Here is a 23,353-nt window from a genome sequence, read left to right on the forward strand (position 1 = left end):
CTGGCGTATGATTTAGTGCCAATAATAAAAGCGACTGCAAAAATTTCAATGAAATTCCGATCAAAAGCACTGTCAATCTCCAGGCTGCTAATATTTTCTGGTCAACGGATAATGAACCTGAATGTACATATGTATATAAAAGCAGTCCAACCTTACTACTCATATCAAATTTCTCGTCCCAATAACAATGAAGCACCTTAAGAAATACTACAATAAACAAAAGATTGCACAGATTTAAAAATCTGAATTTCGTTCTGTCTCTTCACCGTCATCAGTCTCAGTAGTAAAGAGGTACAATGGCTGATTTTGCTTGTGGAGTCCTGATTAGAGCCCAAAAGTGACCTTAATTTGTATCCAGTTTATTGCGGCTTAGTGGCGACCTGATTGGTGTGACTTTCTTGAGGCATGAGCATTTTTAATTCCACGCTTATTGCCCAACGGAGCGATCTTTGGAGAACTTCACTAATTTCAACAAAAATATTCCTCCTGTATATTCAACTACAACGATCAACAAAAACTAGTCGCATATTGCTGCCACAAAACGCTTCTCTTTGCGCATCCGAAACCACAAACAAGCAGTTACAGCTACTTTCAATTAATGAGTTTCTTCATTGCAAAGCCAGACAGTTGCTAGAATCAGCCTTTTTATATTTATTTATTTGTTTTTCTTTTTTTCTAAGCAAGAAAATTAATGATGACAAGTGTAATTACAAGAGTCGCTTTTAATGCCGAAAATATATTTACCTATGCAATTTTTTCCAAATCCGTATACATTTTTTTTGAACTGTTGTTTTTGTGGGGGTCTGCATTATGTACAACAACAATTTATTAGAAATTTATTTAAGTATTTACCAAAACACAAAAAACAATAGCCTCTGAAACAAAATTGATATTAGCTCATCAATATCAGATGCTAGAATTTACAACAACAATGCTAGGCATAATTGAATCTGTCTTTGTTGTTGCTAGCAAGTCACAAGCAACCAATTTGTAATGAGCGCTCGTAGCCGCACAGCGCATACATTTTTATAGCTACGGCAATTATTGGGACTTTGTTTGTTTATATTGTATGTGCAGGGTCCTCAAAGTTTGAGTTTACAATTAAAAATCTAATTAAATACTTTTTATTGAACGTGTAGCTGTTTATTGACAGATTTAGTAGCGTCCGTTATTGGTGAATCATAAATAATATTTTCCAAATAATTGGGACTATCTCACGGCAATTCGGGCAAAATGTTTGCTTTCTGTTCAATTATTCTGGTTTATTCACAGAAACTCTTTTTTTTTTTGAGAAAGCTTCTTTTTGGGGGGCTCTTTGCTCTTTTCTGTTTTTCCATTCAGTTGTGAGTTACAGGGTATTAACAATGAAAGTCAGTAACAGCTAATTAGGTGCAATTTTGGTTTCGTCGATTCCGTTCAGACATTTTTGATGAAAAAAAAATGTCAATAATGTCGAAATTATCGATATAATCACAGAAATAATCGAAGTTGGCCGAGGAGCTAAAGATCGACCATAAAACAGTTTTAAGCCATTGCGCACAAATAATAGATTTATTTTTCCCCAAGCCGATATAAGTTGAAAAAAGTTTAAAGATGCCTCAATATTCATAAATGCATTATGAATGCATAAATATATAAGCTACAGCTGCTACTGGGTGCCCATCTGGTCTAAATCTGTTTTCCGTTTGAGCCGCCGACGATGAGTATTTTGCTGGAGCAAAGCCAATCCTTCAGTGTGGACATGTGTACTTAATCTTTGTCTGTGAGCCATGGCATACTTTTTCGCCACGTCAGTGACGAGTAGCATACCAAGATCACGATGGAGGTCGAGATTTCTCACATATTATATCCTTTAGATTGAAGAAAATGTTGAGCAACGCATACAAAATAAAATTAAAAAAAAAAATAACTCGATCATATCATACATATCTACATACTAGTCAATTTCCCGTCAATTTCGGGTAAACGCTTATATTATGTTAACGAATTTGGTGTCTCCGAAAACCCTTACTGAAGCTTCCGGGCAAATATTTTCGTGAAATGTTTTAGTACTGAAATGTTTAATTTGAATGAGCTTTTTTGAGTTTTATTCAAAATTTGGGCTAATTTATCCGTGAAGGGGTAGCTAGAGGATTAGAGTGATACACACAAATGATTCTAATAAAAGTCTGCTTCAGATCATTGACAATGTTTATTGAAGCTGATAGCCTTCACATCTAGCGCCTGCAGTGTTGTAATATAATTATTAAAAATTATTAATAATATTTACAAATTATGAATTTATAATAATATTAATTAATGAAAAACTACTTTTTTTTTATAAATCAGCTTTCAACACTTTTCACGCAAAATGAAATGAAAAACTACTTTTTTTTATAAATCAGCTTTCAACACTTTCCACGCAAAGTGAAAAGTTGTCTAGGACCAAAATATTTAAGCTTTGACCGACTGTGAAAAAAATTCAGACTTGTATATAAGTATGCTTTATTCTACGAAAATGGTTTGCACGGGAAGTACTTCTAGGATTGCACAGTCGTTTTTCTATTCCAAACAAAAAATTAAAAATGTTTGCACTTCGTACTCGGGCGCAATCAAACTTATTTTCGTAACTTTAATATTTTCTACTTAGCATAGGGAGACGCCAACCAACTGTGGGCGCTTTTGAATGAAAAGCCTCCAAAGAAAAAGAAACTCCAACTTGAAACACCCTCTTGTTTTGCTTTTTCAGCTGTGTTTGCTCATATCGATCATCAGCTTTGCAAACACTCAACAACAAGTATTACAGATTTTATTTAACGCCAGAGCCAGCACTTTGCCATGTGTCGGATTTAAATGCTTCAGTGCCGGCTCGGCTCAGTGTCTCCGTAAATCAAGCATAGCTGCTTTTTTGGGGTTTTCGTTACGTCGGGCGTCAGAATAGTGACTCCAGTGAAGCGAGCGATAGAGCTTAGTGCTTGTGCTATTTTTCCTACTTCATACATACGAGTACAACGCTTTCGGTGGAGAGTTGCGAGGGATGGCTTGTTTTTATTTAACTAATCATTTATCATAAATTTTCTTTTCGCGTGTGCGCTATGTTTAAAGATATAAAGCGCAAACAGTTTGCTTATTTGCTTATAAATATGTATGCAGGTGTATACACATGGGCCATAACAACTTTGTTGGCTTCTCATTACTTTCGTATCAATTATTAAAGTTTATATTTATTATAAAATAAATAAATATGTTACTTCAACTTGCGGCCAGATTCTGCGTATTGCAAATCTAAATCTCTACATATAAATTAAATTTGCACAAGCGGCAGGCACTGAGTGTTTGGTAAAATTATTTCACTGGAAGACATCGGACAGCAAATACGAGGGGATGGAGTTGCATGAGCTTCACAATGGCAACGACGAAGTACTAAGAATTTTTCACTTGAGATTTCGTCAAACTTTTATATTTATTTATTTTTGTTTTATGTTTATTCGTCTGCCAGTTGCTTACATGTCAACCAATCTCTCAGATAGTCTTCGCGTAATAACTTTGTAAACAAGCCGTTATTTGGTGTATTCTGCGAACTTCGCTATTTCGAGCTTAGTTGTTCAAAGAATCTGTCTGAAATGTGGGAAAATATTTGTATTATGCAGAAATTCGATAATGTCAAAAACAAGTATCCTAGTGGCACAAGGATCTGGTGGCACAAAATTAATCACCCTATCGGAAGATTTACATTTTTTGCAAATGGCGTCCTGCATCAATCATATTTGGCACTGTGAGCTGCACAGCTGCTGTATACAACTATAAGCATTAGGGCACAATTACGTTCTGGATACCTGAGCAGGTTAAACTCCTACTTATCCACGCCGGCATGTGAAGACACCCCGCACGACACTAACCACCTTTTCACATGCCCCATCAAACCCACTCATCTAACACCCCTCTCCCTCTGGACCCAACCTGTCGAAAAAGCTGGTTTCCTAAGCCTACCGTTAGATGAGCTAGACGAAGACGACCGGTGATTACACTACTGTGACAGGGCAAAGTTACTGCTGCAACAACAACAACATGAGCATTAGGGAGAATCGACATATGTAAATGGAAAGCTATTTTTTGGCTCACTGTATCGCATAGGTCATAAATTTAAATTAGTTATGCCACACTAAGCAGTAAACAGAAAGTATTGTTTGAGCTTAATGAAACACTAGTATGAGATATTCATCACTAGAGTTCTGTATTTTGTAAAAGAACTCGTGAACTCTTCACTATGAAAGTACATCAGAGCTCGCAACTCTTCTTGTGTGCAACTACTTCACCAAAAATAACTTTAATTCCATTCCTCAAGCAGCCTATTCACCTGATATTATCCGGTATGATTTTTTTCCTGTTCTCAGGATACACTTTTTACTTCACGGAAAGCGTTCTGAAATATTTGAGATAATAGAGAAGGTTTTGCAGAATGAGCTCAAAGCGTTAAAGTCTGTGCCGTCAGCGTAGACGAAAATGAATTTTCAACATTTACAACGCCATGTATAAACGCTTACAAAAATATTATATGAAATCAATATAAATCAGTTTTAACAAACTTTGTATTTCCTAATATCCATGTATTTGCTTTAATTCACTAAAGGAGAAATACTTCGGAAAGGCCCAGACTAACTGGTACTCAAGCAATAAAGAATTTCAAATTTCTGTTAAATTTTTCTTTTTTTGCTCAGCAGGGTGGTCCTTGGATTAAAAAAACAAATTTTTAAATTAATAATTCGTAGTCTATAAGCTCTCACTGCTTTCAGTAGACTGAAGAAGTTAAAAAATAAATACAAAATGGGAGGTTCGATCGATATTTGGGACACGAAACATAAAGGAATTGCGAAGTCGTTTATTCAACGACAGCCCAACGAACTTCCAAATGCATTTCTGCCAAGCGAAAAGCTCCCATAAAAAATCTGCACGAAAAAGTTTTTCAATTTGTAAATAGAAATCAAGACGGATAACGCAAGATAAAGCAAAAGGTATATCAAAAATGAGGCCTAGATGTAAGCAGGCACACTTCAGTAGCACGTACGTGACGTTTTGATACCATAATGTGGGCCACTACCTGTGCAAAGAAAAGTTTTGGGAAGAGAAAACCGTCTACAGCCATCCAGTGCTGTTGATGTAGTTGAGGAGAGAAAAGGGATCTAGGGTGGAGAATTTCTTCAAATCATCCCCAAAGGGCACGCTAAGGAATTTCTCCGAGAGGGCCGGACATTTGCAGAAAAGGTCTTCAACAGTCTCTTTCTCTGCAGGATCCCCACAGCTTCTGCAATAGGGGTTTTACGGAATTCCAAGCTTCTCCGCATGAGTACCGATCGCCCAGTGACCAGTGAACACCGCAATGAGTTTGGAAATTGAATGACCCCAAAGCATTTTACATGTTTGCAGGATCGTGAAGACCTCTGCTTGAAAAACGCTGCTCGTTTCCGGCAGTTTAAAGGAGACCGAAATGCTGGCTGATTTAGAGAAAAGCCCCGCTCCCACTTCAGATTCCATTTTGGATCCGTCAGTGAAAACAGAGGTACCTATATCCTAGATATAGGTGTGAGTAATGAATAATTCCCTGACGATACCTTTGTTTAACGTCATCTTTGACATTTGTCAATCTTACACAATAGAACAAAGCGACCAACTGAAGACCCTTTATTTACTCGTTTTGGAATTCGCAGTAATTAAAATTAAAATAATTTTGGCATTGACATGCTTCGCAAGTAAAACATAAAATACTCATTTGAAAACCAAAATAGATATTATCTGAATTATTTTAAATTTTTTATATTTATTTGGTCTTTTACCTCACAGAAAGCCATAAATTGAAAAAAAATTATAAAAATTAGGCTGCACCTTCAAACTTATCTCAGCATTGGTGAAACTATTTGTTGTCGAATGTAATAAAATTGGAATATTTTTTGGTTGCATTTAGTATTAGAATACACGCATAAGAAACTTTAACGCTTTACGCTTCAGCGAATACGAATACTGAATACGAGTATGTTGACCAAAAATTTGGAAAGCTCCTGCTGTGTTACGCGTATTTGGCAAAAATTAGCAAACATTTTTCAATGTAATGAAGTCAACGCAGCCGATGCAAGTCAGGAAAATTCGGAGAAGGTGCATTTATGAAATTAAGATATCAAAAAAAGATTACAGGATAAAGTGCAACACTACAGAGACTTAAAAGTGAAGTGTGTGTTCCCATGGAATAGAAGGCATTTGTATGTGAAGAAGCGGTGGATATGCGAACAATTTTAGCTTAACTTGGAAATGCCGATTGACATTATGAAGTTATTATACACCTATTATTTATATATAGACTTTAATGGCCCATTAGTGGAAACTTCAAATAGTACAACCTTCATCGGTGCCCTTATAAATATGCCACGCCAATTACAGCAACGCTGGCATACTCGGGCATAACTTATGATTCTACCTCAGAGCGATTATATGTGAAGTGATATACATAAGTATTTAGAATACCGCGGTACTTTTGTTTAAAAATTGATTTACTTGTAGGCTTGAGTTTAGTAAGAAGTAAGCTGAAACGATTTTGAAAAAAATCAATAATATTGAAATTTATTCAATGTTGAAAATTTTGGTACAAAGTTTATTAAAGTGGTTCATTTTAACATTTTTATAATTTTTTTGGATCTTTTGGGTTATATATAAATTATTGAATTTTTTTTTTTTTAATTTTTCCTTTTTTTTAAATTTTTAGGGAAAAACATTTTGGGGAAAAATACGGAGAATATGCTGTGGTATTTCCTCGACTAGCTCGCAAAACCGGCAGACGCTTGTTTCTACTAGTCCTAATTTTCTAAAATGATAGGGAAGACTACAATGCCCCCTATAGTATCCAATGAGAGTTCGTAAGTTCTCTCTATTTATGTATAGGAGCCTACTTGATACTCTTTTAAAAGGTGGTTAAATTTCAAGGGCCGGTGTTAATTTTGAATCAAATACAATTTTTTTAAGAAATTATTATCATTTCTCCTTATTATGACAATACTGGCATAGCTCAATTATGTATTGAACAAAATATCGGCCAAATGGCTGCCCAGGCCTCGGCGGCACACCTTCATCCGATGGTCCAAATTTTCGATGACGCTGAGGCATACTTCAGGTTCTATGCCGTTAATGTGCCGAATTATCTCATCATTTAGCTCTTGAATTGTTGCTGGCTTATCGACATATACCTTTTCTTTCAAATAACTCCAAAGAAAGAAGTCCAACGGTGTCAAATCCATTGCCATTGTTTCGTTAGCTGTGTGACAAGTGGCACCGTCCTGTTAAAACCACATGTCGTCCACATCCATATCTTCCAATTCGGGCCATAAAAAGTTCGTTATCATCTCGTGATAGCGAACACTATTCACAGTAACTGCCTGACCGGCCTCATTTTGGAAAAAATACGACCCAATGATGCCGCCGGCCCATAAACCGCACCAAACAGTCGCTCTTTGTGGGTGCATTGGTTTTTCGGCAATCACTCTTGGATTATCATTCGCCCAAATGCGGCAATTCTGCTTATTGACGAATCCACTGAGGTAAAAATGTGTCTCATCACTGAAGATGATTTTCTTCAAAAATTGGTCATTCACTGTTGCCATTTCCTGCCACAACTTTAACGCGTTGCTCGATTGTGTATCTTTTTATGGTTCAAATTGAGTTAGTCTGAAATTGAAAAATGTCAAATGAAATGCAGAAAAAATTTGACGCTTAGGTGTGATACACATTCAACATCGGCCCTTGAAATTGAACCACCCTTTAGAGGAGATCATAAATTGTTCTGCCTTCCTCTGTCCTGAACTTTCCATCCAGTGTCGAATGTATTTAATGACCTCTCAGTTAGTAATATTTTTTCTTCCATTATGTGAGCTTTGGTAAGCCCGCAAAGGGATTGTGGCCCAGGGAATATTGATGCAGCGCCTAATTGCCATAGGCAATTCACCTATTCGTTCGTCATGACAATTGACCATTGGAAATATTGTCTGATTCATTCTATATTTGTAAGCATTCCGTTGAAAACTGCGAAAAAGAAAATATAAACAACTATTCGTATTTAACATTGGTTGACCTTATTTGGCCCACCCTGTACGTGCTCACATGCAAGCAATTATGATACTAAAACTTTTGCGGCACTTAAATCTCTATCTGGGTTAAAGTAATAAACATAGAGTCATAGACAACATAGACGCAACATTTAATTAGTCGTTTAAAATACTCGTATCACAAAATTTAGTCATCTGTTTATTTGGAACTTTGAGGCGGAAATGCAAATATGAGGCGCAGTTTACTTTTTGGGAGTGTTTTTTTAACTTTTTTTGTTTTATTTTTTGATTTTTGCTATCTTGCAGTACTATTTTCTATTCCTTCACTTTTTACGGCCGAAGGTTATCGCACTCGGTCTGTGTTCGAACAAATATTTTGTGACTAATTTTAGACTTTTTATGCGAAATAACGGCAAAGCAGCAACAATTGCGACATGAAGCATGTGTCAAGCTACTCTTTGCTGCAGCAAATAAAAATAAAAAAACAAAAAAAAACAGTTTGCTCTTATCTATTCATGTATGTATGTGTGTATTTATGTAATGTGTCACGAAAGCAAAATGGGTGCACGCGTCCGAAAATAAATTCAAATTTAAGCGTGCACAGAGAACTACAAATGACAAAACAGCGAATTTCGATTGTCATGCAAAATGCAAATACTTACTAATACTTAAGTCGCTCAAAAAGTACTTTCAACGCCACGGAAAGTCGCATGAAAAATTTTTTTTTTAAATATTTGCGCACTTTTCACACTTTACAACTAACTGAGCGTATAAAAGTTTGTATGTTTGTATGCATTTTATATCTCCTCATGATTGTATGTGTGGATGCATGTGTGCCTCCATTTCAAGCGTAAATTTTTCATGCAAACATTGTATAAAATGCAAGCAAAGAAATGAAATATTATATAAAGCAGTAAATAGCAACTAGAACTTCAAGGCGCGAGCTTAGCAAAAACGAAAAACAAACCACTTATGGGTGGTGGAAATTCGTTGGCGGCTGACATTTGCACCGACACATTGACAGCAACGCCCTGCCACTAAGTGATTTGAATATTGTATTCTTGTTTTCACATCACAAATCTGTCTGACGTCAAATGCACGCCTAACATGCACACACATGCACATACCAGCAAATGCACGGACTTTTTTTCGATTTGTAGCTAAGTGCTTATGCAAGTAAGCAAGTTATCCTATATGCAGATAGCTAGCGCCTTTGTCAAAATTATTCTCGACCGCCTTATCATCTGCATTGCTAAGTGCCCAGACTTCGTAGCAAGTCACTGATGCTGCCCTTATGATAGCCCGCTGCGATTCTCTCTTATCTAACACCAGCTCTGTCTCCATTATTCGTACATAAAACACTATATACACACACGCATACATACATCTGCATTATGCATGCAGGCCTGCGATGTTATCAGATTTTTTTACGCGCCGCTTGTTAAACGACAAACTATTCAATTAAGACTTTTTTCGCGCTAACACTTACAAGATATTTTTCTGTGACCAAAGCGCACCATTTCTATAGAAGGGTGTCTTGGTGCCCCGATGTCATGTTGACGTCGAAAAGTTAAGTGAATGCGATTTTCTTCGTTTTTTTTTTTTTTTTTGTTTTTCTGTTGATTTTTTTTTTATACTTTTACAGCATCAATTTAAATGTTCTAAAAATATATATTAATAAAATATTATTATCAGAAGAAAAATAAGCCCAGAAATGCTAGTTGGAAGCAATCTTGCATATCAAAAAACAAAATCAGTTATTAAATCAAGCAGTACTACGACTGCCTAATGGCGTTTTAAGCCATTATTCGACTTAAGGTGAATCAGAAATTTTCATGCTTTCCTCAGCAAAGCTACGCCGCAATACCACTCGATTCGATGCTCACAGCTAACGCACGCAAAGTCAAAGATCCAGCAGATAATAAAGCTGAGTTTGTTTACATAGCAGATCAAACTGCAAAGTTTTGGCCAAATACAAGTCAAAAAATATACAAAAACGTTAAAAATAAAATAAAACGAGCGTAAATAATTTTTATTTTATTTATTATGGTGATCACAGCAACCGGTAGGGCTTGTGCGTAATATCATTCACGCGCTAAAAACCGATTGATTGGACTAGACATTAAGTTATACGAGGGGTACTATTTTTATTTCGCGCCTAAAAAAGGAAATATCAGCATTGTTAGTTGAAAATAAATTTATTAGTTTTCAAAATATTCGTATGAACTAATTTTCGAAGCTCTTTGTCCAGTCAAGCTTCCAGGTGTGGTTTAAATTGCACGGGACGCAACGCGAATACACCTTTTCTAGCACAAGGTGATCAAGCAAATTTTGATTGGTGTTCGTCATATGAATATCCAAGGATGCCTCAATCTCGTGGACTGTGACATGATAATCTCAGTCATTTCACGCACATCGTCGATATTTCCTGGCATAATCTCAGTTTGACGCTTTTCTCGCAATTCATCGATGGGCGGAATTCATCAATGAACGGCCACCAGAAAAATTACTGCGCCATTTACTTACGGTGCTAGAGGACGGTGTTTGCTTACCGTATAACGATTTTAGTCCATCGAGGCAGTCTCGTTAATCTCGTTAGTCTTGTTAATCTACATCGAAAATTGTGAAAAATAATCGCACGAAAATGTTCACTGCTGAAGTCCATTTTCTTGCCGTTCTGAGTGCGTTTGTTGCAAAAAATGTCAAATTCTGCAACGGAAACGCCAAAAGGCGTCTAGCAATACTAGAAGCGCTCAAAACCTGAAATATGAATAGCTGCCCTCTGTAATAGATATTGCACTCCGCAACCCAAAAATACGCCAAAATCGCTACCACTGTAGATGGCAAAACGGCTTCAAAATATTTTGAATTAAATCTTTCTTTACCTTCCCATTGATATACGAGTATGTAAGAAGTTACTACATACAAATTTTTACAAAAAATGCATTTTGTGTTCAATTTCTTAACTTAAGGAAAAAATATGTGGCAACATCAAACTATTTTTTATTAGAGCTCATTTAAACACTTTGATACATATATCTTAATATGCACGTGCAATTTCTTAATTTGTGGCAACACCATACACAAAATATTTTTTTTTGTTTTAGTAAAGATCGTTTAAGCACTTCGTTGCTTAAACTTCAAATGCATTTGTTTTCAATTTCTTAATTTGTAAAAAAATATGTGGCAACACCGTACACAAACTATTTTTTGTTTTATTAAAGATTGTTTAAACACTTTAATACTGCATTTGTTGTCAATTTCTTAGTTTACAAAATATTAAATTTCTTATATTAGTTTGCAAAAAAATATGTGGCAACACCAAAACACTTTTTTATTAAAAATCCTTTAAAAACTTTGATACATATATCTTAATATGCACGTGGAATTTATTAATTTGTAAATAAATATGTGGCAACATAATACACAAAATATTTTTTTAGTAAATACCGTTTAAACACTTGGATACTTAATATTCAAGTGAATTTGTTTTCAATTTCTTAGTTTGTAAAAAATATGTGGCAACACCGTACACAAACTATTTTGTTTTTTAGCAAAAATCGTGTTAATACTTAATACTTAATATTCAAGTGCATTTGCTTTCAATTTCTTAGTTAGCTAAATTTGCAAATTTCTTAGTTTGCAAAAAAAATATGTGGCAACACCAAAACACTTTTTTATTAAAAATCGTTTAAAAACTTTGATACATATATCTTAATATGCACGTGCAATTTCCTAATTTGTAAAAAAATATGTGGCAACACCATACACAAAATTTTTTTTTTTTTGTTTTAATGAAGATCGGTGTTTTTTTAGAAAGATCATTCAAACATTTGTGCATTTGTTTTCAATTTCTTAATTTGCAAAAACATATGTGACAACACCATACACAAAATATATTTAAAAAAAACTTTCATACATTTATCTTAATATTCCAGTAAAATTTGCGATCAATTGCTATTCCTTTTTTCAATAATTGTCAGGTGGCAACGCCACAAAAAAATTTTGTTAAAGGGCTTTCCAGTGCCTCTGTTGGGCTTTGTTAAGAGATATATACCTTTTTAATAAATTACTTTTTTTGATACAATAACTGGTGGGCATGCCCTGCTAAAATAAATGTTACACACGAACCATCTACCAACCGTAGGCTTTTGAACTATGCCAAAAATTGTAGAATCAGGGACGTCGGTTTCTAGTGAAGATACATTTAAAGTATCTTTCAAAGAGTCTGTCTCACATTAATATCATAAGTATAAGTACAGGTGGCGCAAAAGTAACCTTGCGATGTTTTTTGGCTGTAATTTAAAAAAAAAAGAAAAACTTTGATTCTTCTTGTGGATTATTTTTATTTGGTATTTTAATTTTTTTACATCAAGTCGAGATATGATGCCATGTAAATGGCCGCCGCCACAGTTGATTGCCATTCGAGCCCTTTTTATGGCATTTTCCATCACTTCGGCCAAAATTCCGGCGATAGGTCCTCACATTCTTGACGGATATTGTCTCTAAGAGCTGCAAGAGTCTGAGGCTTGTTGACATAAACCCGCGACTTCAAAAAGCCCCACAAAAAGAAGTCTGGAGCGGTCAAATCAGGCGATCTTGATGGCCAGTGCATCCTTCAGCATATCAGTTGAGTGTGTGCCGTTGCACCGTCCTGTTGGAACCACATGTTTTCCAATCCCAATTCATCAAGTTGCGGCAAAAAGAACTAGTTGATCATTGCTCTGTAGCGCTCACCATTCACAGTAACCATTTAGCCCACGACGTCTTCGAAGAAAAAAGGTCCTAAGACTCCTCCAGCGAAAACAGCACACCATACAGTGACACGCGGATTTTCAGTGCCCCAGAAGTGTAAATTTTGCTTATTTGCGTACCCGCTAAGATGAAAATGGGCCTCATCACTCATGATTATTTTTGATGAAAAATCATCTTCCTCTTGGTGGTGATTAAGGATGGCTTGAGCGTATGTTAGACGCGATTGGCGGTGAGCAGCTAACCGTCTGGACTTTGTACGGAAACATCTTCAAATCTTGTACCAAAATTCGCTGTGAAGACCGTCGACCGATACCCATTTGAGTGGCACGTCGTCTGGTCGATGTCGACGGCGCTTCTTCAAAGTCAGTCAACTCCACTATAAAATGCTGTTTTTTTTTTTTTGTTTTTGAAAAACACTCCAAATTTCATTTTCCGAAGTCCATACTATATAATATTCCAATTTTAATAGTGTTAATAGAAGTAATTTTTTAATGACAATAGTGGTAGACGCTATCGAAGAGCTTAATAAATAAAAGGGAAAGCTTTACAAAAAGCGTCTTTTACCATCCCATATGAGAACTCTTATGCGTGCACGAGCACTTGGCCTACTTTCGCAAGGGCTGACTTTCAGTCGCATATCTTGCCTTCTACATACAAATTACGTGAAATGCAAGCACGTGATTAAATCACTCGGCACCCAACACTCGAGGCATCAGGCGAATATTATCATACCCAATTTGAGCGGCACTGTAATTAATCGTTTCTGTTTGTTATGATCGTTATTCCGAGTTAACTAAGTGTTAATTTGTTTTGTCCAGCGCTGTGATTGAACTCATTGAAAATTTATAAATGCAAGCGCATAAAATTTTGTACAAATGTGTGAATGTATTTGTGTGCCTGTGTATTACCAATGACATGTATAAACGTATGAAAACGGGACAATACGTCACGATAATTGAATTTATTAGCTATGATATAGAAATGTGTGTATAAGCACTTAATTTTATTGTTCTTTAACAAGCGCAACACTACATACATACACGTGTTATTGGGATTCGACATTGTACGTTTTCTATCAGCTGATTTGGGAGCAACTGCTTTGTGGCCGATATTGGAATTTATTGTTTTTATAACCCTAAATTGCTGGGGTCAGTTGAGTGGGGTGGTGATTTAATTTCCACTAATAAAGAATTGATCTAAGTTTTTTATAAAATTATTTTTTTTTTGCTATAAATCTTAAAAGTATATATGAATAGATTTCTGTGAATATACTTAGTTTCTTTTTAGTTTTAAATCTTCTTCATATTTTGTCGTAGTAACCACCTAAATTGGTGGGTTCAACAAAATAGAAACAAATTCGAGCTTATCGGCTTTTGTAGGCAGAAGAAATTAAAATTAATTAAATAAAATCTTGATAACCACGAACAACTAAAGACAGCCAGTGAAGGTATTTCCTCTCCAACTTGGTCTATCTAACGCACTTCTTCTTTCTCTGCCACCACCAGCAAACATCAAATCGAATACCTTCAGAGCTGAATCGATTGTATCCATTGGTAAAATATGACCCAACCAGTAGATCTACTCGGTGATCCTTTTCGCTATGAAGAATGTACGAGGAGTGCCTTTTATATTTCGGGATTTGGCAACCCTGGTATTGCAATCTGGCAACTGACAGCTGTATCGCGAAGTTTAACATTTTTTGGCTTTTACGTACTCAGAACGTTTTGAAATACCAGCGCTATTTGTGTTGTTTACAGTAACTTAAAAGATTCATCTCGGTCCAAAAATGGAATTAAGTCGTGAACATTTTCGTGCGATTATTTTTTCCAGTAAAATTTGCGATCAATTGCTATTCCTTTTTTCAATAATTGTCAGGTGGCAACTCCACAAAAAAATTTTGTTAAAGGGCTTTGTTAAGAGATGATCCTTTTCGCTATGTAGAATATACGAGGGGTGCCTTTTATATTTCGGGATTTGGCAACCCTGGTATTGCAATCTGGCAACTGACAGCTGTATCGCGAAGTTTAACATTTTTTGGCTTTTACGTACTCAGAACGTTTTGAAATACCAGCGCTATTTGTGTTGTTTACAGTAACTTAAAAGATTCAGCTCGGTCCAAAAATGGAATTAAGTCGTGAACATTTTCATGCGATTATTTTTCACAACTTTCGACGTGGATTAACTCAGCAACATTGCATGGATGAACTTAATTAATTTTTTGGCGATGAAGCTCCATCAAGGACCAGTGTTTATCGATGGTATGGTGAATTCAATCGTGATCGTAGTTCACTCCAAGACGAATTTCGTGAAGGTCGTCCAAAATCAGTTGTTGTTCCGAAAACCATTGATGCTGTGCGCGAACTGATATTGCAAGATCGTCATGTGACCTATCGTGAGATTGGGAGAATCTTAGGCATTAGTGCGACCAGCATACATTCAATATTGCATAAACATTTGACTGTCAAAAAATTTTGTTCGCGTTGGATCCCACACAATTTGTCAATCGCTCAAAAAAAGGCTCGTGTCGATTGGTCGAAGGAAATGCTCAAAAAATACGATCGCGGGGCTTCGAAACACGTCTATGACATCGTGACAGGTGATGAATCATGGCTTTACGCGTATGAGCCCGAAAGTAAACAGCAGTCGACTGTATGGGTGTTTCAAGATGAGCCAAATCCAACAAAAGTTGTTCGCGCACGAAGCACTTCCATGCAAATGGTCGCCTGTTTTTTCGAAAAAACTGGACATGTCGCAATCGTACCACTCGAACAACGCAGAACAGTAAATTCTGGTGGTACACAACCATTTGTTTGCCAGTTGTCTTCCACGAAATTAGGAAAACCAATCGCCAAAGACGGATCACTCTTCACCAGGACAATGCGAGCTCTCACACATCGGCTCAAACAACTGCATTTTTGAGCACCCAAAACATCGAATTAATGGGTCATCCGCCGTATAGTCCTGACTTGGCACCGAATGACTTCTTTTTATTCCCGTACGTAAAAAACAAACTGAGAGGTCAACGTTTTTCGACACCTGAAGAAGCGGTTGCGGCATTCAGAATGCATGTTTTGGAGGTACCTCATTCAGAGTGGCAAAAGTGCTTCGACAATTGGTTCAAACGCATTTTGAAAAACAATAAAGTGATTTTTGATGATTAAAATTTGTTTTTTTTTCTCTAATCCCGACATATAAAAGGCACCCCTCGTAATATATTTGGAGTTTGTACTTCGAACTCATGGCCTTTTGCGTCCTCAAAATACAGCTGGGTTATGCTGAACGTATATGCCCTCCTTTTGGTTGCAATTAGCCGAGCTGGCTTAACTTTCCCCGCCCCGCCCCATTCAAAGGGAAGTTGAGTCTCCGGGTGGTCGCTGAAACGACAAGAGTCAGTGGGCTATATCCCAATATGTTGTGTTACGTATGGGTCGTTGTAGAAATCACGCAACTCATCTTTTCGTTGCCTATGAGATTCCCGCAAATCTAAAAATTTCGCCCCCTCAAATAATGCTTCGGCGCTTCACGGTAGCAGGACCTTATACATAGAAAGTGATATCTGTTCGTTTAAAGAGGACTTTAGGTCTAGAACAGTGATGTGTGTGCATAAACGTGAATGGTGCTGACAACTCGGTTGTTGGAGCCAAAAATGCCTATGAAGCACGAGCACATCAGATTAAAAAAGTGGTATCGGTCATCCAGGTCACAGACGCACTTTTGAATTAGTCATAGAAAATGGCTTTCTTTTGGATTGTTACACGACAATCAGAGATGATTGTGCTGGGAGTTGCGTAAGTGGATGCAAAAACTAAAACTGTTTCTGAACGGAAAGCATTTGGTATCTTTTGGAAAAAAGTATGATGCTAGTTCCCACACAAGAAAACAATAGGAGCTGTTATTAGCTAGTATTTAGTAAAAAAGTGTACGCCGTTGCAGTGCTTTCATAATGTGTCTAAAAGGTCAAATGGGGAAAGGTGGTACGGATACCTGGAATGTGTGTAGTAGTCAAGTTTAACTTTATACTACTTGCGTATGATGATCTTAATATTTCAGTGTAACTCCTCAAAAAGTGTTCAGAAATAGGAAAATAAAATAATGAATATATAAATAAATGACCTTATAAGGGATTGACAAACTGCCGATCTGTGCATAAGTAGTGGGAGTAAGGCCAAATATAGACCCTGAACTCTCCAATACAATTCTCCTGCATGTGATGAGATAGCGTTAGGGAATTGTTGATGCGCTAATGACATTTAAAACCTTGGCGAAGTTACATCCTTAGCTGACTTCCAATGAAAGCTCGGTGACATTCGGATCAGATGGAAATTATTGCGTGTAAACTGTCAGTATGTTTGTGTCAACGGCACAAAAATGAGCGGACATACCGGTTTCTACCGACATCCTGAAGGACATTCCGGTCAATGCCCTGAAACAGTCTTCCAAAAAACTTTTAGATCGCGCAACACAGTATATCGAGCCCAGAGGGGGCTCGAAGTTATCAGAACAAACCTCCTGTCTTTTCTATTTTAGAACAGTCTTGTTTATTTTGGACTTCACCTTCTTGTTCTGAGTGATTACTAGCTGAGTTAGTTTGAGTACCTCAGAATGATTAAAATTATTAAGAAATCAAACCTTTTTTATTTTCAAAATTTCATTACCTCTCTTCTAATAATTTTTGTTCTTCGAACTATTTCAGAGTGTTCTCCAACAAACGGCCAATCCTTTACCAATAGCCATCGCTGATCTACCGCCGTCACCCACAGCACTTGCTCCTTCACCCAACAATTTCCTACTCGCCAGTCCGAATCAAATTTGTACCGTATGCAAGCGAAAATTCGAGACGGATGCCATCTCAACTCCGCGCATTGGACAAATCACACCGGAAAATAGTAATTCCGTTGAGTCGAACGTCAGCGAGACAACAGCAACAACTAACGCCGGCAACACCGCTGTAACCTGTGCACTGGCCAATTATAATGCCACCAATAATCAGCCGGTGGAGATCGCCTTGGATGCGGTGGCAGCACAAACAGCAGCCGAGGCGGCGGCCACCGCGCTAACATGCAACGGGCTCAAGACGAAGCTGGCGCCAATGCCAGCGCACCAACAAACGCCAGTGCTCAAGAAACAGGGTGTATCCGGTGAAAGTTGTGAAACATCAATGCAACAATCGATCAATGTGCCCATACCGAAATTTGAAAAGGATTTCCGGTATGTAAAAATTTACAATTGAAAATTTACTTTTGTCACTATTTTTTTATTTTCTTTCTGCACACAGCTCTAAGCAACTCATCAAAGATGCTATTATGGACAATGATTTCCTGAAGAATATTGACGCCTCACAGGTGCGCGAACTTGTCGAATCGATGTATCCATTGGCCATCGCCAAGGGAGAGTTTGTGATTCGTGAGGGTGAGGCGGGCGCTCATCTCTACGTTTCGGCCGAAGGTGAATTTGAAGTGGTCAAAGGTGGTATTGTATTGAGTGTGATGGGGCCTGGCAAGGCGTTCGGTGAGCTGGCCATACTCTATAATTGCACACGCACAGCATCTATACGCGTCTTGTCGGACGCGCGTGTCTGGGTGCTGGACCGGCGGGTCTTCCAACAGATCATGATGCGCACGGGCATGCAGAGGATCGAGAATAGTGTGAATTTCTTGAAATCGGTGCCCTTACTAAAGAATCTCAGCATGGAAGTATTGGCGAAGATCGCCGATGTTCTCGAAGTGGTGAGTAGAGAGAATAGAAACTTTATTTCAAGAAGTTTGTGAATAAGAGATAAGTAGTGGCTATGCAAACTGGTTTATCTGCGCAAACATTTGAGATTAGTTTCCTCTAATAGAAATATAAATTACAGAAAAATATGTTTAAATAGTACACAAATAATTTAAAATTCGAAAAATAGTGTAAAGTATAAGAAAAAAATTTCAAAAATATTTCTGAAATTTACAATTCTAAATTTTATTATTATTCCATGGAGTCAGCACTATAAAATTTATAAAAATATTTATGATATTTGTAATTAAAGAAATGTTATAAAATTACTGTAGAATATACAAAAAATGCTCTTTATAGATTTTATGAAAATAGTTACAATTCTTCATTCAATATCAGCGCAGAGACTTTTTAGTTATCAAAAAAAAATGTATAAACAAAAAATTAGCAGTAACTTGAAAATGAATTATGAATTTCGAGATATGATGTAGCTGAGATGTAACACCAAGGCTTAGACAAGAGAAGATACCAGAGAAAAGCGCCAATAAACAGCAGAAGAAACCAAATCTGAAATTCCGGCGTTCTAATAAAAGAATACGGCATAGCGACATAATTTTATTTTCTTACGCTACTTCATTCAGTTAAAAAAAAATAAAATATTTTTCAGCTATTGAATGTTTCTGCCCCGAGTCCAATAACATATTATCTTTCCACAGGAATTCTATCCAGCTGGTACTTACATTATACGCCAAGGCGCTAGTGGTGATACTTTCTTCCTCATTTCGCAAGGTAGTGTCAAGGTGACACAAAAGTTGACAACCACCTCCGAGGAGAAGGAAATACGTACACTGGAACGTGGTGACTACTTTGGTGAGCAGGCTCTCATCAATGAGGATAAACGTACAGCGAATATTATCGCCATGGCGCCGGGCGTTGAATGTCTGACGCTGGATCGTGACTCCTTCACACAATTAATAGGTGACCTATGCGAGTTGAAGGAGAAGAACTATGGCGATGAGAATCGTGTGCTGGCCATGAAGTACGCAGAGAAGTCAAAAGAGATTTTCGGCGCCAATGTAGAACAGAGTAAGTGGCAAGTAAAATTAGTGAATGGCATCAAATATGATATTCCAAACTAGTGATTCTGTGAGTCGAGTATTTTTTTCTTAATGTCAATTTTTCTATACTAAGCTGAATTAGCAGTGAAGGCAGTTAAAGGATTTAATATTTCCTTTTCAAGTTATTTTTTCGTAATCAATCGCGGATGTATCATTTCTGGGTTATGTATACTCAATAGGCGTTTTTCAGATTACAGGAGCCCTTCGGGCGGTCCCACCAGCGACAAAGCTACGAAGGAATTATTCATTCTTGATAGACAGAATCTCTGAACTATTTTGAATTTACTAACGCGAAATCCCTTATGCGACCTTAGTAGCCCTGCATCGAATGCCCACAAGACCGCCAGATTAAATTACTCCATTCTTAAACTTTCAAATGCTTCTTGGATGGGTATGAGCTAGACAACAGACGCAGTGGACACATGTGCGGATGATTCTAAGAAAAAACTTTTTGTATTCTGCTCTTAGAAGTAGCGGTATTCATTATTAGGATACGCCTCCTGTATGCTGGTGTCAAAAAGATAGACCCTTGGAGGCGAGTAAATTAATCATCTAGGTTCCTGATTACAGGGGCATTTCAGGCAACTGTTAGGCATATGTTTTACCCACACAGTAGACTTAGAAGATGGTCTCTCCTCTAAATGAGAGGGGATCCCATCCCTTGACTACCTTTGGTCTGCTACTAGAAAGGTGGGGCTTGAGTCAACTTAGCAAACGTTGAGTAAGTACAAGAACTTGTAAGTGACGGGATCTGACCGCGCGCATGTCGGGGTGACTCGAGGGCGGCTCTTAGTTTAACAAAGTATCAGCTCTCAAATTTTGTGGTTTGCCTTACCGAACATTTTCCGCGAGGTAAGCATGCTCTGAGTATGGGTATCGTGTTGAGTCCTTTCTGCGCCAACTGCCTGGGGGATGAAGTGGAATCATCGTTCTCACTTCTTTATGATATCCGACATCGCAGGCCTAGATATTACCCAACAGATTAAATTCACCTGTAGCAGTGAAACGGTTAACTCAAACGTACATCAACGATCGTTCGATCGTCATGCTCAAGCGTACTTCTGCTCCCAGGCATGTCAGAAGACATCTCGCTGAGAAGAACAGTACATTAAATGTTAACGATGGATAACTATCACTTTACCAAACTTTGCTCTAATAAATGCTGTATATTCTGGATGATGTCTTGTGAACTTGTCGCTTAACGCTCTTTCACTAAACCTCCCAAATACGTTCAACGTCCCATTTCCTTTGCTCCTATCACTTCAGAAGTACAACAACAACAATAGCAAACACTCATAAGCATAGGTATGACTCACGCATCTCCCAGGAACTCGGACTCCTCTCGGACCCCTTGCAATATTTTCAAAATTTTGTATTATAGTGACAGTGTAGCCTCATTCCGAAGTAGTTCAAATTGCGTTTCAAATTGCAAAGCATTGCAAAAAAATACTCAAAAAACTATCCGGCTATAACTGTTTTCTTTATTCCTCTATCAACACAGAGTTCCCTGAAATGAAACTCACCGATTTGGAAGTTGTAGCCACACTTGGCATCGGCGGTTTTGGACGCGTTGAGCTGGTCAAAGCCTATCGAGAGAATAGCGTGGATATATTCGCTTTGAAATGCCTTAAGAAGAAGCATATTGTCGATACCAAGCAGGAGGAGCACGTCTTCAGCGAACGCACTATTATGCTAACCTGCAATTCACCCTTCATTTGCCGCCTTTACCGCACATTCCGTGATGAGAAGTATGTGTACATGCTGCTCGAGGCCTGCATGGGAGGCGAGATATGGACTATGTTGCGCGATCGCGGTTGTTTCGACGACAATGCGACACAGTTCATAATCGGCTGCGTTTTGCAGGCATTCGAGTATTTGCATTCGCACGGTATTATCTACCGAGATCTCAAGCCAGAGAATCTAATGCTGGACGAGAGGGGCTATGTGAAGTTGGTAAGTAAGGACGAAGAGAAAAAGCGTCTAAAAAATGGTAGTTAATAATTAATTTCCGTGGCAGGTCGACTTTGGTTTTGCCAAATATATTGGTAACAGCAGCAAGACTTGGACCTTCTGCGGTACGCCGGAATATGTGGCGCCTGAAATTATTTTGAACAAGGGACATGATCGCGCTGTAGACTACTGGGCCTTGGGTATACTCATACATGAGTTGCTCAATGGCACGTAAGTATTGCAGAATTCATGCGCGTTTTCAGAAATATTAATATGTTGTTTTTTGCAGTCCGCCCTTCACCGCCACTGATCCTATGAAGACCTATAATATCATTTTGAAAGGCATAGACATGATTGACTTTCCTAAGCATATGTCAAGATCGGCTGTGCAGCTGATTAAAAAGCTGTGTCGTGATGTGCCGGCTGAGCGTTTGGGTTACCAAAAAGGCGGCATTCAGAATATCAAAAAGCACAAGTGAGTATCGGGCAGTGTATTGTGAAGTGTTACTTTATAATAAAAGCGAATGGTCGCCATTATTCTAAGTGAAAGTTCAGCGCTAGTAACACTCTCTCTATTCACTCTCTCTCTCTCTCTAATCTACTCCTCACAGATGGTTCCTAGGCTTTGATTGGGATGGCCTCGAGCACCAGTTGCTCATACCGCCGTTTGTACGGCCCATTGCACATCCAACGGACACTGCATACTTTGATAAATTCCCTTGTGATCCCGAAGAACCACCAGATGAATTCTCCGGCTGGGATGCAGACTTCTAAGATAATGTCTTGATGCAGCTGAGTTTGCTCAAAATTTATATATGTACACCGTGAACGCATCTTTTTACTTTAACTTCATACGTTATTTTTTTTTTACAATTTTGGCAACTAACTCAAATTTCAAGCGACGTTGAAAGCCTGCGCTATATAAAAAATATGTTTAATGTTTTTCCATGGGCACATCGCTTCTATAAAAGCTCATATTTTAAAATTTTCCGAAACAAATTTGTTGAAATCAAATGAAATTCAAAGCGTAGTTTATTTAAATATTTTTTTACGCATTAGTAGTAGTAAAATCAGTACTTTGCGTATTTCGTAGTTGTAGACATATTTGCATATGTATTGATAATCTAATATACACACACATATTTACATTAGCTTTAAGCCTTAGCACTAACAAAAAATTTGCTCAAGTATTTAAAAACAAATACAATGAAATTGTGTGCCTTCGTTCGTCAGATTTCTTAAAATGAACTAGAAGAAGAGTATACAAAAATGTTTAGCAATTTTAAAAATTTTGTATACCATAAAAAATTTTAAAGATCTGCTTTATCTTGTTACGCCTGCAGAATAAAAACACACACATACACACATATCCAAATACAATATTTGTAGCATAGGAGAAATTTAAAATGCCAAGCATTAAATAAATTAGTTAATATGATCTTTGAAATACTTATAAATCTTTAGCTTAAAAACACATTTTGCAGTGGATTAGAAATTTTCTTATCTAACTTAAAGACCTAATTTAAGTCACCCGTATTTATGCGAAGCATGTTTTAAGCATCACGCAAATATATTCATAAATAAATTAGAAAAATGCAAATAAATAAAAATAGTTGCGATTTTATACGAGGTTTGTTCAAATAAATTGGCTGACTTTTTAAATTCTGTTAACTACATGAAATTTTGAAATTTGAAAAGTCGAGCCAAAAAGCACCGACAAATTAATAACTCCAAAAACACTCAGGCTAAAAAGTC

General features: G+C 37.3%; 1 protein-coding gene across 1 annotated transcript in view; it reads left to right on the forward strand.

The window, feature by feature from the left end:
• LOC129247276 (cGMP-dependent protein kinase, isozyme 1) overlaps positions 1 to 22,720 on the forward strand; it is an 82,685-nt gene extending 59,965 nt beyond the window's left edge. Inside the window, exons 4-10 of the mRNA XM_054886336.1 lie at positions 17,512 to 18,026; positions 18,094 to 18,544; positions 19,247 to 19,616; positions 21,150 to 21,601; positions 21,666 to 21,829; positions 21,888 to 22,073; positions 22,210 to 22,720. Of these exons, the coding sequence (XP_054742311.1) occupies positions 17,512 to 18,026; positions 18,094 to 18,544; positions 19,247 to 19,616; positions 21,150 to 21,601; positions 21,666 to 21,829; positions 21,888 to 22,073; positions 22,210 to 22,372 (2,301 nt within the window). The 3' untranslated portion in view covers positions 22,373 to 22,720. The remainder of the gene's footprint in view (positions 1 to 17,511; positions 18,027 to 18,093; positions 18,545 to 19,246; positions 19,617 to 21,149; positions 21,602 to 21,665; positions 21,830 to 21,887; positions 22,074 to 22,209) is intronic.
• The last annotated feature ends 633 nt before the right edge of the window (positions 22,721 to 23,353 follow it).

Source organism: Anastrepha obliqua, chromosome 5, assembly GCF_027943255.1.
Source record: "Anastrepha obliqua isolate idAnaObli1 chromosome 5, idAnaObli1_1.0, whole genome shotgun sequence".
Taxonomy (NCBI): domain Eukaryota; kingdom Metazoa; phylum Arthropoda; class Insecta; order Diptera; family Tephritidae; genus Anastrepha; species Anastrepha obliqua.